This window comes from Musa acuminata, chromosome BXJ2-6 (genome assembly GCF_036884655.1).
Source record: "Musa acuminata AAA Group cultivar baxijiao chromosome BXJ2-6, Cavendish_Baxijiao_AAA, whole genome shotgun sequence".
NCBI lineage: Eukaryota > Viridiplantae > Streptophyta > Magnoliopsida > Zingiberales > Musaceae > Musa > Musa acuminata.
In genome coordinates, this window is record NC_088343.1 from 45482169 (window position 1) to 45496783 (window position 14615).

Consider the following 14615-nt stretch of genomic DNA (forward strand, 5'->3'; position numbering starts at 1 on the left):
AGTATAATTTTATTAGATTATCTGATTCTATTTAATTAGATAAAATATATTATAAATTTAATTAGATTTTAATTATGATTATCAATCAGTAAAAAAATTTATTTATAATATGATTCTTTAGAAAATAATCTTGATGGTAGGAACTCTCTTATTTATTTATTCTATATTTTCTTATCTTATCTATAGATAAGTAGAATCTCTTAATCTTCCTTATAAAGAATAGAAAGAAAAGATGAGGGCCTAGTTCATCTTATATATTTGTGTTATTGTTGCATGTTGATTGGATTACATAGCGTATTCTTGGACCTAATAAAATTTTTTGAATGACATCGAAAGGTATTCTGATCTGATATTCGATTCATTGTTATTTGATTTTAGTTCTTAGCATTTAATTTTTTCATATAGCAATAACATGATTATTTTTTTTTTTATTTACAATTGATATCGGAGCATATTTTGAAATCAAATATCTTATATCGTCAAAGCATTAGATTTGTTTTATATTAGATCTATTTTGTGTTATCATCGTTTGCCTGTTGTAAAGGGTGTTTCAATCTATTTAGTTTATCTTGTTTGTCTTAGTTGCTTGCTTACAAGTGGTGAAGGCTTCTTGCTCACACGGATGAAAGCGTGCTGCTCGATTTTGATTAATGGATTATAGTTAGTAGCTTACTATTAGCTACAACATTACGAAGGGTGATGGCCCGCTATGATCTACAATAAAGTCTAATGCTATTAATGATACTCACAAAGGTAACACCCAAAAAGAAAATTACTCGTGGCCCATGTTTGAGGGGGCACTCGGCACTTTGATCGTGACCATCACTATATCGAAGAGGTCGATGGACTACATCGCAACAACATTGAGGGCGGTGTAAGTGGTCGCAGTTTCATTAGTGGACAACATGCAACACCTTTAGGCATTGTGATAGAAGTTTCGCACGATGACGCACACACCAATTGGCCCTATAGGGTACTCGTAAAGTTGTCGACCAATATAAATATAGATGAGTCTTTCCTAGCATAGTTCATTCTTAATTTTCTTCTTCCTCGGTTTAGATCATTCAAGATTCACTTTATAAAAAAAAAAAAAAAAAAGATAAATAAGACTTGAATGAGTTAGCTAATATATATGTTTAGAAAAAATTAATGTTAAGATAAGAAAGTTCTCATAATATTTTGACTATTAGAATGACACACATATAATATTCGATCTATTATTATTTATTTTTAATGTTTGGAGTCGAAATTTTTTTTATAACAGTTGCACGAAGATAGATTTTTTATATGCTTACAAATCTAACCCATCGTGCATCAGCCTGATTCTGGCCCAATCAATTAACAGACCAACGAGAGAACAAAAACCTGCCAAGATCATGAAACCAATTGGAAGGACGAACACAAAGGTGGTTCCATTTGGAATCATATTAAGATGGCGAAAGAGCAAGCAACAATAGGCAACATCAATTGCAGGCTCCTCTGGAGAGCACTCAAGTTTTGCATCCCATTGAATCACAGCGGATTACGAAGAAGAGGAGCTCAGGACGTCAACTCTGCGGACAAAGCGAAACATTGTTCCAGATAATTATTAGTACAATCTTTTTCTTACATATACACACACACATATAGCCCAATTCCTGCTCTTGTTAACCATCCCAACTTATTCATTTGCAATAAAACAATAACTCCAGCACCAATTTAAAATCCTCCGGATCATCTCCCTCTCTCCTCTTTCTTCAATGTATCCCACCCAATCTTCCCTCGTCACTGAAGAACAGGAGAAAATAGGACACCGAGTACAAATAGCAGGACAGATCCATCTGTTTCCACAAGTAATTGGAAACCAACTATCTGGGTTTTGGCCCGGCTGGGAATGACCTTGTGTGTCGCATCTTCGGATTTGAACGCCGAGTCGCAGGACTAAATGTTTGGGACCTCTGCAGCATGTCAACCATGGAAGGCGTCTGATAGGATTGAACAAAGCTGCCACTTTCTGTCATGTCCCCACGTGTAGTTGCTCTCTGGCACAAGTGTGAGCTCAACCCTGACAGAACGTATGCCCGACCAGTTGCCTCATATCTTTGCTGGCTCACCATCCTCTCCTGCATCTCTTTCAGCTCTGCGTCCAGGCTCACGCACAACCGGTCACCTGACTTCCCAGCCTCGGACTCTACAATTCTTTTCCGGCAATCCTCCAGCACAGAAACAGCCTCCGATAGTTCACCACGTTCGGCAGCTGCCCTTGCTTCCACCATGGCCTCTGCAGCTTGGAGCCGGTTCCTTTGACGGTCCACCTCGAGCGACATCGTTTGTGACACCACCAACACTGGCCTAGGGATCTTTACCTGTACAGCTTCCGGACGCATTACCTCCTTCGTAACAGGGTCTCCGTAGGCACAGCTAACCTTGAGCAATGGAGTGTCGACGTCGGCGGCAGGAACATTGACTGAAACCAGATAGTCCCTCTCTTCATCTGCGTACATGTCCCCGGCGGCTACGGTCCCACTGCGTCCATCATCTGCAACCCTACTGGGATATCTGCCTGATTTTATACATCGAAGGTGCACATCAGGGTGCAAGCATTCCAGCCTCACCTGCATTTCTTGCACCACCACACTAAGAAGACCTCCGATACACTGTGCAAATGCATCTTGAATTGCACCCTCAGCCTCGATGAATGAGAATGTCCCGCCAGAGGTCTCGGAGATGGAATGCATCGATGCGGAGTCATGGTCGGAGCCAAAGCCAAATACATGAACGGGCACGTGATGCGCACTTCCGTCTCGAATGGAGGACGGCACAAGTGATCTGTAGTCTGGTTCCGTCGCTTGTCCGTTGCGAATGGTGGGAGTAAAGATGTAGGTGTCCTGCCCATCGGAGAGGAGAATGATGCTGCAGACGGGATTCTTCTCCTTGCGATCTTCAATCACTTTGGCACCCTTCCTGAGTCCCTCTGCTATATTTGTTCCGCCACTTGTTGTCAGCAAATTGACCGCCTGCAAGGCCTCCTGGCGGCCAGACTCGGACATCCGGCGGAGAGGAAACAGCCTTCGTGCTGTAGAGGAGAAAGTGATCACTGAAAGACGGTCCGACGGACCGAGGTTTTGGATCACAAACCCCATAGCCTGCTTCAGAAGTGCAAGCTTCGTGCCCGACATGCTACCACTGACATCAAGCACCGTGACCAGGTCAACTGGAGCTCGATAGCTTCTGGGAACTTGGGCATCTCCATGGACATCTTTGCCGGGATTCTGTGTTCTGGGAACAAGAGGTGCCTTGAGATGAATCAGAACGGTAAAGTTCTCCGTAGAAGCTGACTGCGAAATGGCTGGATACTCCGGGTATGTGCTTATCTCCACCATCTTGGCACATCCATGCGGGGGAACTCCGGAAACCTCGGATGGGGAGCCCAGCGACTCATCATCATCGAAGACGCTACGCTCTGAGCTACGCAACAGGGGCACAGAGTTCTGGCGCCGAATGTTCATGTGACCCCCGTGATGGGGCCAAATCACTGGGTTAATTCTGGATCTAACATGAGAGGACTCAGCAAAGGAAGGACCTTGGAAGGGAACTTCCTTCCATTTAGCTCTACAAACTGGACAAACATGGTTGCCGAACTTCACATTTGAGGCAATGCAGCGGAAATGGAAGCTATGGGAGCATTCTGCAGTGAAGAGGGCATGACCTTGCCCTGGTTTCATGGTCGCCAGACAAATAGCACATGTCCTCTATGGATATACAAGTAAGGTTATTAGCTTTCATGAAGCATGTAAACATTATGTTGCTACAGAGGACAAAAAGAAGAAACTTATCTTAAGTGTAGAAATTGCATAAGAATAAGAACAAGAAAAAGGAAACAAATGGACAAATAGGGGAAACACAACAAAAGCAATTTCATAGAGAAGAAAACATCAAATTCAATATGTACCATTAAAGAAAGCATACTGGAATAACAAATGAGTTAGCAATTTCATATAGAAGAAAACATCAAATTGCTTTAGCCTAATTCCCAATATGGTACCATTAAAGCAAGCGTACTGGATTAACAAATGACTTAGGGAAACAACTGCAAAATCGCCAATGTTGAATGCGATATTAAAGGTCGGAAGAAAGAAGAGGGGCTGGACAAGCAGAAGATTATCACTAATTAGATCATACGATATTTATGTTCTTCCCCTTTTACGTTGGTCTTTAATCTGTGATGCTTGCTACAGAGAAAACCAGGGCATGGATCTAAAAGGATGAACTGAAGCCAAGGGAAAAATTTTTGGCCAATGAATCGTGACCGCTCTTCGGTTTGTATATAATAGGGGGGAAAAGGGGGAAATAAGCTACAGCAACCGAATGGATGAGCAGATGGCTCCTAAACAGATCCAGAGTTGAATACCACAAGGGAATTATGTAGAGCTTCATTTGCGGGCAGAGCAAACCTCAGGCACTCGCCAGACCCCAAAAATCGCAAGTCCCATGTAAATCAAAGAGGAATTCGAGGCCTAACATAATGCGTCCGTCGATCGGTTGACCGACCGATTCGAAGGTGATAAGTACAATGGAATCTTACTTTGGAGGATCCGCTGCCGGATCTGGACGCCCGCGCCCAGAGGCTGGAGGACGACAGGCTAGGAGCGTTGAGCGCCGGGGCTCCGAGATCCGAGAACTCCGTCTCCAGCGAAGCGTCGTCGTCCCGCCTGTCAGGGGGGCTGGCGTCACCGCTGCCATCGACGGCCTCGGAGGAGTAGAGGCAGAGGTTTAAACCCCCCAGGGCGAGCTTGGCTTTCCTCCACCCGCTTCCCACCATCTTTTTATTCTTCTTTCCTTCAATATTTTTTTCGAGGCCGGCAAGAGAAGAGGCGGGGAAAAGTGGATCAACAGAGAGATCGAGCTCCGGGATCGGGGGGGCTACGGAGCCGAGGGTTCCGCTGGAAGAAGAAGAAAAAGAGATCTTATGCGCCTGCCGCCATAGCAAGCACACACACACACAAGCTGGCGGTGGTTATGACAGAGAGATTTTTAGGGGAAGCAGATGACAGCAGCGACGCGATTATTCATTCGTTAAATTGAAAATGCTATAATTATCTGGACGAATTTTCGGAAAAATCCCCCCTTTTTTTTCTCTAAGATGTTATCTTTTATATTTCTTATAATTTCTGAAATATTATACATAAAGACTGTTTATAGAATCTATAAACTGATGTCTTTTTAAAACAATATAAATCTATTTATAAATCTTGGTATTTAATTATTGTGACTGATGTATTTATTTTTTTGTTGCCCTCGGATTTGTTTCGTGGGTAACTCTTCGTGGTGTGAGAGGACCATGGTGGGCCACAGGGCCAATTTTACTCTTCGCATGATGTCCCTGTCGAGCCATCCTGGGTCAGTCAAGTAGAGGGTATAAGACTGGGCCATTAACCATCGCGTCGATCGACATGGAGCCCACTTCGCGGACCAATGGGGGCTGCCCAACTGGATCGGCACCGAGACAAGTATGCTTCAAAATTCTACGCGCACGCGATGGCGAGAGCAGGAAAGAAACAACCAAAGAAGGGGCGACGCACGAGTCATCGATCCCTACGCTTCGATGGGTGCGTGCCTACTGCGTACCACCACCACCACTGCCACTTGCGCTGCCAACTAATTTGTTTGCCTCATTGAATTGGCTACTGTGACTCGGGGCGGGTCCCGCAACAAGGATGGAGTCGATGGATGCTTCGGCAAAGCAGTGGGGCCCTGCGAATTAATCATGTTTGAAAAGAGAGAGAGAGAGAGAGAGAGAGAGAGAAAGATCCCCTGTGTCTGTGGATCGGATCGAGGGGTCTCTCTCGCGTGACATGCAGATAAGGGGAAGACGATTAAATGATTGGCATCATGCACTCCTAACCCAATATGACCAAGTCGATATGCAGATGCATCGATGCTCGAAAGCAACATGACGGTGGGTAAAGACGTGGAAAAAACTCGCGGTGTCGAAGACTCGTAGTGTTCGTGGCCGGAAATATAATGAGATTTGAGGGGAATGGGAGAAGGGCAAACTAGTAAAATAGGTTGAAAGAGGAGGAATTAAGAAGAATAAAAATAAAATAAAGTGTGAGTGGGTGACGTCGACATATAGGAGAAGTCTTCGCCGACGGACGAATGCTCGAGAACATGAACCCAGTTTTCCGGCAACGAGCCAAGAAGTGAGTCGTTCGTTTTGTATGCATCGTCACATGGTGGAACAGATAATGTAGAATTAAATATGTTTATGAGGTTGATGAAAGGAAATTTTATTATTCAGCTTATGATGTGACACTTTATTTGTTTGACATGTCGTTTGTCGAACCTACGTGTCTTTTTTTATTACATTAGTTAAATTTAAAAATATTAAAAATAGAAAGGCGGTAACCCATATTTTGATTATCCGCTTGCGATGTCTGCTCGGAATTAACCAAAATTTTATTTTGTATTTATCTCTTGTTAGGGTTCGGAAAGTATCAAATTCTCTTTTGTTATGGAAGATGTTAAACCTAAAAAAATTAACAAGATTTTTATAATATGATTTCAAGATTATTATGCTTCAATATGCATATAAACATTGAGGATGATTATATGCCTCTTTTATTCCTCTTGGAATCATATTATGTTGAATTCGAAATACACGCAAAAGTGGTGACATTGTTTCGATCATGGATGTCGAGAAATTAATCGACGTGACTCTAAACTATTAAACATATGATGTTGGAGTGTCAATCGCATGCTACTCAAGGTGTTAACCACATAACGCTAGGGTGTCAACTTATGTTGATATTATGGTTTCTTGACTGACATATTTGGATAAATAGCGTTTATAATCGTATCGAATTATGAACAATAGACATAGTTACATTGACAAAATGTTAGATAAAATATGACTTATTGTTGGATTGACAACATCTTATACGCATGTCACATCAATCTATTCTTCTGTATTCTGTCCAACATGGTGAAGCAAATGAAACAAGAGAGTAATATAACAAAATTGAAGCCTCTGCTGGCAAGTTGGTGCATAGAGTCGACCCATCCATGTTCATTTCGGTTCAAGTTTTCAGTTTAAAAGCGAAGTCGAATCTGTTTTGTCATTTAACTTTGAACCATAATTAAACATATTGGTTTGTTTATTTATCTCTATCTCTCTCTCTCTAGATGTCAATTGCAATGCATCTATCCCTCATAATATTAAGTTTAATTTACGTATGAGTCATGCAAACTACGTCCAACCATTGAATTGGGTGCACCAGAAGGCCTTCCTCTTCTTTACGACGAACATGAGCTTCTCATGAGAGATAAAACATTGGAGGAGTGATTGAAGAAGAAGGAAAAGAAGGCCATCATCCTCTTCTTTATGGCCAAAATGAGCTTCTTATGAGAGAGAGAAGCATTGGAGGAGTGATTGAAGAATCACCACGAGCGATTGAAAAGACATTGAAGAACGCAGCATAAATAGATGGCCCACATCGTCCTCGAGTCTAAATCAACATCATCGATAAAGTGGGCTCGCAATAAGTAAAGATTACACAAATAAGAAGGTGTTGTTGTTACCATAAAATCATGAGCATAGGATGATATCATGACGTCTTTGATCCTGTACTTAACAAGCATAATAATAATGTAGAGAATATAGGGATGACAAAGCAAGGGATGAGTATTTCGTACGTTGCCCGATCTGTCGGATGGACGTGTGTCAGCGATTGGTATACAATTTTTTTCTCATCGTGATTAGGAATTTAATTAAAAAATATATATTTTTTAAGTGGGGTTTGACTGTCAATGAATGAAAGTTTAAGCCAACCATCCCTTTAATAGTTTTTATTTTGTGTTATATTTTTATATTTTATAAAATATAAAAATTATTTATTTTATATTTTTAGGTAATTTCTCTAAAAAATCTCTATTTTATTTTTATTTTCCTAAAGGCATCCTATATTTTAACTTTTTTCGAATGATACCCCCTAATTTCAATGATCCAAAATTATCATTGGATTAGTCTCAGGGTACTATTTCATCCTATAGACTAGTTCGCTCCCATTAGTTTGATCGACATTTCATTTCTCTCTCTTCCCTTATAATATTTTGAAGCGCATGATTAATATTTTTGTGTTCGTTCATTTTCAATAGTACACCCTTTTATTGTTTTCATGCAATTTTGAGAACTTGTTTTCTCTCATCAATTGTTTTCATACTAATCATCCATAAGCTCTAAACTCACACCTTAAACTTGGCTATTTCCTTTCTTCTCTCTATTTCTCTAAAGAGGCATGTGTCATCGACTCTTTGTCACTGTTTAGCTCCCATCCTATTTTCTCTCCTCTTGCTGCCTAAATCCTGAACTCTCGTATCTTATTTCCTCTTTTCTCATACCCTAAACCATAAACTCCAATCTATTGTTTTCTCTCCACTCGTACCCTAAACTAAACCCTCACAAGAGAAGACCGACAAGTATTCTACAACTTATGATAGAGGAAAACTAAACCCTCACAGGATCAGAAAAATATCTATCTTTAGATAATTATCGAATGTAAATGTTCTAGTTTTTTTGAACAAAATGAGGGTAAAAAAAAATCGATGAGAGCTACAACATGAAAGGAGAGGAAACACAAGTTTAGAGTTTACGATACGAGAGGAGATGAAACAACTAACCAAAATTTATAGTTTAAGGCACGATAAAAGAGAAAACAACCTAAGAGAGTTTGAGATTTAAAGTTTAGGACACGAGAAGAGAAAAAACAAGATACAAGAGTGAGAAGAGAAAAAATAATACGAGAGCAAAATGGTAATAAAGAGTCGACGACACACACCCCCTATGGTAAGAGAGGCGAGGAAACAATTAGGTTTATGGCACGAGAAGAGGCGACGAGAGGTTAGGCTTTGAGGGGACGGTTGATGTGGAAATCGGCAACAGGGGAAGATAGGCTCGAGAAATCATGTAAAACCAGCTAACTTTGAGAGCGAAGGGCTACAAAAAACCTAAATCGCATGTTTCAGAAGACAAGGGAGAGAAGACGAAGGGATGTACACGTTAAATCGAACTAAAGGGGGGAGGCAACCAATTTATGGGGCGTTTTGGATCGATCCATAAGGTATTGGACGGAACAGTACCTTTGAGGTTGATGCAGGGGTAGTTTTGGTATCATATAAATTTTGGGGACAATTTTTAGAAAAACCAAAAAGGTGGGCGTCTCTCGGAAAATAATAATAATAATAAAAAGAGGGCTTCTTTATGATAATTACCCTACAATTTTAATAATAATAATATAATAATAATAATAATAATAATCGTAAACTGCAATTAACTCGGCCGAGATAATAATAATAATAATGATAATAATAATAACAATAACAATAATAATAATAATAATAATAATAATAATAATAATAATCGTAAACTGTAATTAACTCGGCCGAGACGTTAACCACATCCTGCGGGTAACTCACGGGTTGGATCTCACATCACACGCTCTGCTTCTGTGCAGGAGGCGTCCGCGGTCGTCGTCGTCATCATCATTTCGATCTGCTTCTGACCTAACCACCACCACCACCACCACCAACTTGCTGCCCCTTCCTCGTTTGCTATTCTCCAATCCACCATACGGCGACGGATCCGATCGAGATCGGCAACGGCGGATTAGGGACGAGGGGCTGAGAGCGGCGAGAACAAGAGGACGCGGCTGCGGCGTTGGGGTGTGGGCGGAGGGGAAAGCCAAGAGGAAGGATGAATTGGATCAGCCGGAAAATCCACCTCTACAACGTCACCATGGGTCTCTACATGCTCGATTGGTGGGAGCGCTACCTTTTCAGTATCCTTTCCCGATTTATTCGCTGCGGCCTCATCCACCGATTCCTTTCCATATATTACTTTATCGATCGTGATTTCTTTGTTGATTGTTGATGGGTTGCTTTAGCTCTCGGGGTTTAGATATCTTGATTCTTGTCTTGCTCTGGTTCATCTTCTACAATGGAACCAAATCCGCCACCGAGTTCTACGACAGGTACCTCGATGGTCCCCCCCTCCGCTGTAAACATGATCCATGGAAATTTGTTCCTTAATTGAATTGGTTATAAAAAAATGCCAAAGATGTTTCCGTGATTGTATCATTGAGATATACATTCGCCATGCCAGAAAAAAAAAAAGAAATAAAAAAGACCTCTAGTTCTAGAAGGGTATATCGAAAAGAAAAAAAAAGGTTTAAACATGCCGCTTCTTTGGTGAGAAACAAATCTCCAAGTTGCAATTTCTTTTGCTACGAAGCCTGCTAATGCATACAGTACCTGGAACTTTTTCTACATAATTTCTTGACTTGGTACCAGTACTGGAAAGCATTGTCAAGATTCTGGTCTCTTTTATATGTAGACTTCTTAGGGCGTTATTATTCTTGAGTGCTTCCGAAAATTTAATCGACTATAGAGGAGTTACAAAGAGCTAGATTGCTTGAATTTTGCATCACAAAATTTGGGACCGCCAAGTCTCATGCTGCTTAAGAAACTGAGCTTACCATGTCAAGTTCATACTATGTATTTTCTTTTTCATAATTAGTTTATTTTGTAATACATGAGGGGTAGTATTATTTGCATCTTTATTCTAAGACTATCACTTTCTCAGGCCGCTATCTACATGGGATAAGATTTCTGTCTTGCTAAATGATCAAATATGCATCTAATAAAAGAAATATTAGTGGTACTTTTGTCATTTTGAGTTTTTCTCAAAGGAGGACATGATTTGCTTTTAGGTGATATCTTTAAAATTGAATGACACCAATGAGATTGGATATCTGATTTTGGATCTCTGAATCGTGTACAACAATCATACAATATATAAAAACTTCATGAAGAACAAACTGAATTGTGGTTTGAAGGAGTAGAAGTGTCTTGCCAACAATCATACTTTTACTAATGCCATTTAACAAATATCACCAAAGCAGTCATGTTCAAATGTTTGGTGTCAGTCTATTTAAGTTCACATTTAATCGGACTCAGCTTTTTGTAGGCTTTTTGAGATATCTAACGCAATCCTCCTCGCACGTTTCCTTTTCGAGTTTTAGCATGGTTCATTTATCGATCAGTACTTTATGTCAATATGATCAGGTGTATTGCAAGTACTGATTGGGCAAAAAGGTATAAAATGAGGAGGCAAGAGGGGAGACCATGAAAGTAACTCTTTTTCACTTAAAAAAAGGACACTTGGATAAGTCTAGCTGTCAACAACTGTTGACTGATATGCTAGAATGGTAATTTTGGTGGTTGTCCAATAGATTTTGGTTAATTCCAAGGTTTCAATTACCTATTAATCCAGTATGATACTGAGATACTGTATACTGGCCCATGCCACCTGATCTCGCTAGATAAAATAATATAAAAAAAATAAAAATAAATGATATACTGAGCAGTATCAAGTGCTGAGGTTCATAATTGGTGCTTGGTGAGACTGTTCATAGCCGGGCATCCCGATAGGATCCAAAATTGGTCAACCCGATATTTGCTGATATGGTTATTACTGATCCTAGTTTGGCCAGAGCGAAGGAAAATCTTGGAGTTTTAACTAATTCCAGGGTTTAAAGTTATCTCACCTGAAATTAGGCGATCTACATGCAACTGATCTTTGCTTGGACCAGTATGTATCATGTAATATGGGTGAAATATCAGTAGACAGCATTTTTTGCCTTCTCTTTTGTCTGGGCTTGGGTAAGACAACAAAAAGAATGTAAACCAAAAAGATTTGTCTCTGTGTCATACCATTAAATCATTTTGACATTGATTCTGTTACAACTTATTATGACCAATTGGAAAAAGTGTTGCATGTTTGATCAGTACAGATAGACAGGAGAGACTCTGGGCTCAACAGTCATTCATAATTAATAACAGCGGAAGAGAGTTGTATTCTGCTTGTTCTTTAAAATACCGATTGCTCAATCATTATGTAACAAAGCGAACTAGGTCCACAGGAGGATAAATCTAAGGGCTAGTGTTTTGCTGCTGAAAGAAATGCTGTAACTGAAACTACATAATAGCAATCAACTTGAATTTGCCCATTTTAGGATGCACTGTAAAATGATGGGTGCATAAAGCTACTAAATTTCACCAAAGATATATAATGGGTAACTAAATTTGTTATTTTTGGGTTGATAAAGGATGTTTTATCAACAAGCTGCAAATATGTCAGAAAAAGAAGGTGAAAGAGTTCATGGTTGATTTTCAAAGAAAATTTAAAAAATTCATTAATTTTTTAATACTATAATGATCATGCATGGAAGTCATGTCATGCAATGTCCTTCCTATCTTTCGGTTTCAGATAATGTTTAACTATTAAGCTAACATTATAAAAGTAGTGGTTCTGTGTCTGTTTTTCTGAAAAGAAATTATTTCGCATGAGCTCTAGTAGATGCTTGGATGTGCTGCTTCAGATATATCAACAAACAATATATTCACAAAAGGATATATATTTCTTGGTCTTGAAGCATGAGTGTCATTCTGTCAGATCTCCAGGTGTCTCTTACAACCTGTCATATAAAAATTCATAAAAATGACATGTGGACATATGCATGTGATTGTAATTTTTTTTTATTTGTTTATTCTTTGGGTTTTCAATGGAAGAATTGATCTTCAATATCACTTAATCGTCTGTGGAAGCTATGTGTGGCTTTAAGAAATTTTTACAACGGTTTCATGTTCATGCATGATGCCGAATAACATCATGTTTTGTTAAGATCAGTTGATTATGAATAGTCTTTAACGCCCTAAGTTCAAGTTGTTAAATGTCAAGACACTGCAAGCAACCTAAAATTGAAGTATCCAGTAAGGTTGCTACAAAGTGGAGAGCATGAATACCCTGAACTTGAACTTATCTTGGTGGAGATGTGAAGGATGATAGGCGCAAGTTAACAAACCTTATCGGGCTGATCGCTTGAGTTCATCTGATGTCACTTCACATGATCAGTGAAGTTATTACATACATGAGAGATCTGATCTACATCTTCAGTCCACTTAACTCGACATTAAAGCTATGACATGCTCATCTTTGTCATCTGCATAATCGTCATCGTCATGATCTGATCTCATTCTGTGGTTTATTACTTTGGGGCAGTAATCCTCTTTAAGCAGGTTCTTGCTATCAATTGTTAAATGGCAGCAAACTTTTATCAAGTCAGCACAGGAGTGAAGATGCCTGAAAGAAAGGCTGCCAAATAGTAGGGCCTTATTGCGGGTCTAATTTTGTTAATTATTTAATCTCGTTACAAGGAAGCATATTTCTATTCTTGAAAGGAGTCTTAAAAATTATACAAGACGATACTGTATGATACAAGGAAATCTTCACCAACTTTGTATTGTATTTCTGATTGATTTTATAGAGATGTACCAATTATGACCACTAAACTAGCTTGTTACAGAAGGAATTGTTTTGATGGTTGCGTGCATACATAGTTTCAACTATTAGGATGCTACAAGTATTGACTGAGGAAACATGAATTCTGTTGTAGAAAATGAAAACATTCTTAGATGTGTTCTAAAAGAAATAGCAAACGAAAACAGGAGAACATTTGATTTGATTCACTAAGGAAATTATTTCGGGCTTTTCTGTACTCTGCACTATCATTATAAATTGTATCTTGGATCCTCCATCATGTCCCATCGGCTTGTGTCTCTTTTATGATAACCAAATGGCGGTTTGCAATTGCATCTTTGCAATCTCGTGACCTGTTGTGGGTGAAATTATGTTTATTTTGGATGCTATTGTTTCTTCTTTCTTTTGGACATCTACTTGCATTTCCAAGTTGCTTCGTTCTCGTCATTCTTGTTAGTCGTGTTTCTTAACACTGGAACAAAATGCTTTCTGATGTGTTATTCTCTTTTTCAGTTTTCTTAAGCCGAAGCTCAATGCTTACCACTCTGTAGCTGAAGGAAAAATACCTTCCTAATGGCAACTAATGGGGAAAGAGGATGACGGATTTAATTTATGTGATGTTCTCGTCGTTCATCCTGGATGACGGCAGTTGTTTAAGTCTTAGACATCTGTATAGTAAATTCCATTGGGAGGTTTAGTTTGATGCCATTTGTTTCTACAATAAATTGCTGTTTTCTTTGTTCCTGTTTGGAATCATTTAAGTGAGAAATAGTGCTTCATTTATTGTACCAAGTAACTAAGCTTCAGTTTCTTTGGATCAAGAAACTGGACCAGATTAGAATCCAAAAACTATGACCATTTATCATTAGTTGTACATCTCTTTGTTCAGATATATTCAAATTGCACGAGAGATGTGGATGCTGTTTATTTTTCCAAGTTGTTTTTCGATGAAGCAGAGGTTGAATGTAAGTGGGGATTCCACCACTTGGAGACGACGACCAACTACAGAAATCAGCTTCTCCATTGTCATCGGAGCAAAATAAACATTAGATTTCTTTTTTTCTTTTTGCTCATAATTTGAATGCAACATCAATCAATTTCGGGTGCCGAAATGTGTTTTCTACAGCTGATTTCAGTTATATGGCCTTCTTTCTGGTTATATTACCTTGCTTTTAGTTGTGTTAAGGTTTCTAAATTTCGGACGTACTCTGATATAAATGCTTCCCTTTCGATTGCATATGGAAATAAAGCATTTTGCTTT

At 39.3% G+C, this 14615-nt stretch overlaps 1 protein-coding gene and 1 long non-coding RNA gene across 2 annotated transcripts; one reads left to right on the forward strand and one right to left on the reverse strand.

The window, feature by feature from the left end:
- Window positions 1-1554: 1554 nt before the first annotated feature.
- Window positions 1555-5009, reverse strand: LOC103989946 (E3 ubiquitin-protein ligase WAV3). The gene is made up of 2 exons (XM_009408915.3): window positions 4565-5009; window positions 1555-3731 (listed from the first exon to the last, which is right to left on the reverse strand). Exons 1-2 carry the CDS (start codon window positions 4799-4801, stop codon window positions 1848-1850), a joined length of 2121 nt encoding a protein of 706 aa, XP_009407190.2. The 5' UTR covers window positions 4802-5009; the 3' UTR covers window positions 1555-1847.
- A 4428-nt stretch (window positions 5010-9437) lies between these two features.
- LOC135615984 (uncharacterized) lies at window positions 9438-14228 on the forward strand. The gene is made up of 3 exons (XR_010488209.1): window positions 9438-9815; window positions 9921-10007; window positions 13868-14228. It is a non-coding gene; the product is annotated as an uncharacterized LOC135615984 (long non-coding RNA).
- The last annotated feature ends 387 nt before the right edge of the window (window positions 14229-14615 follow it).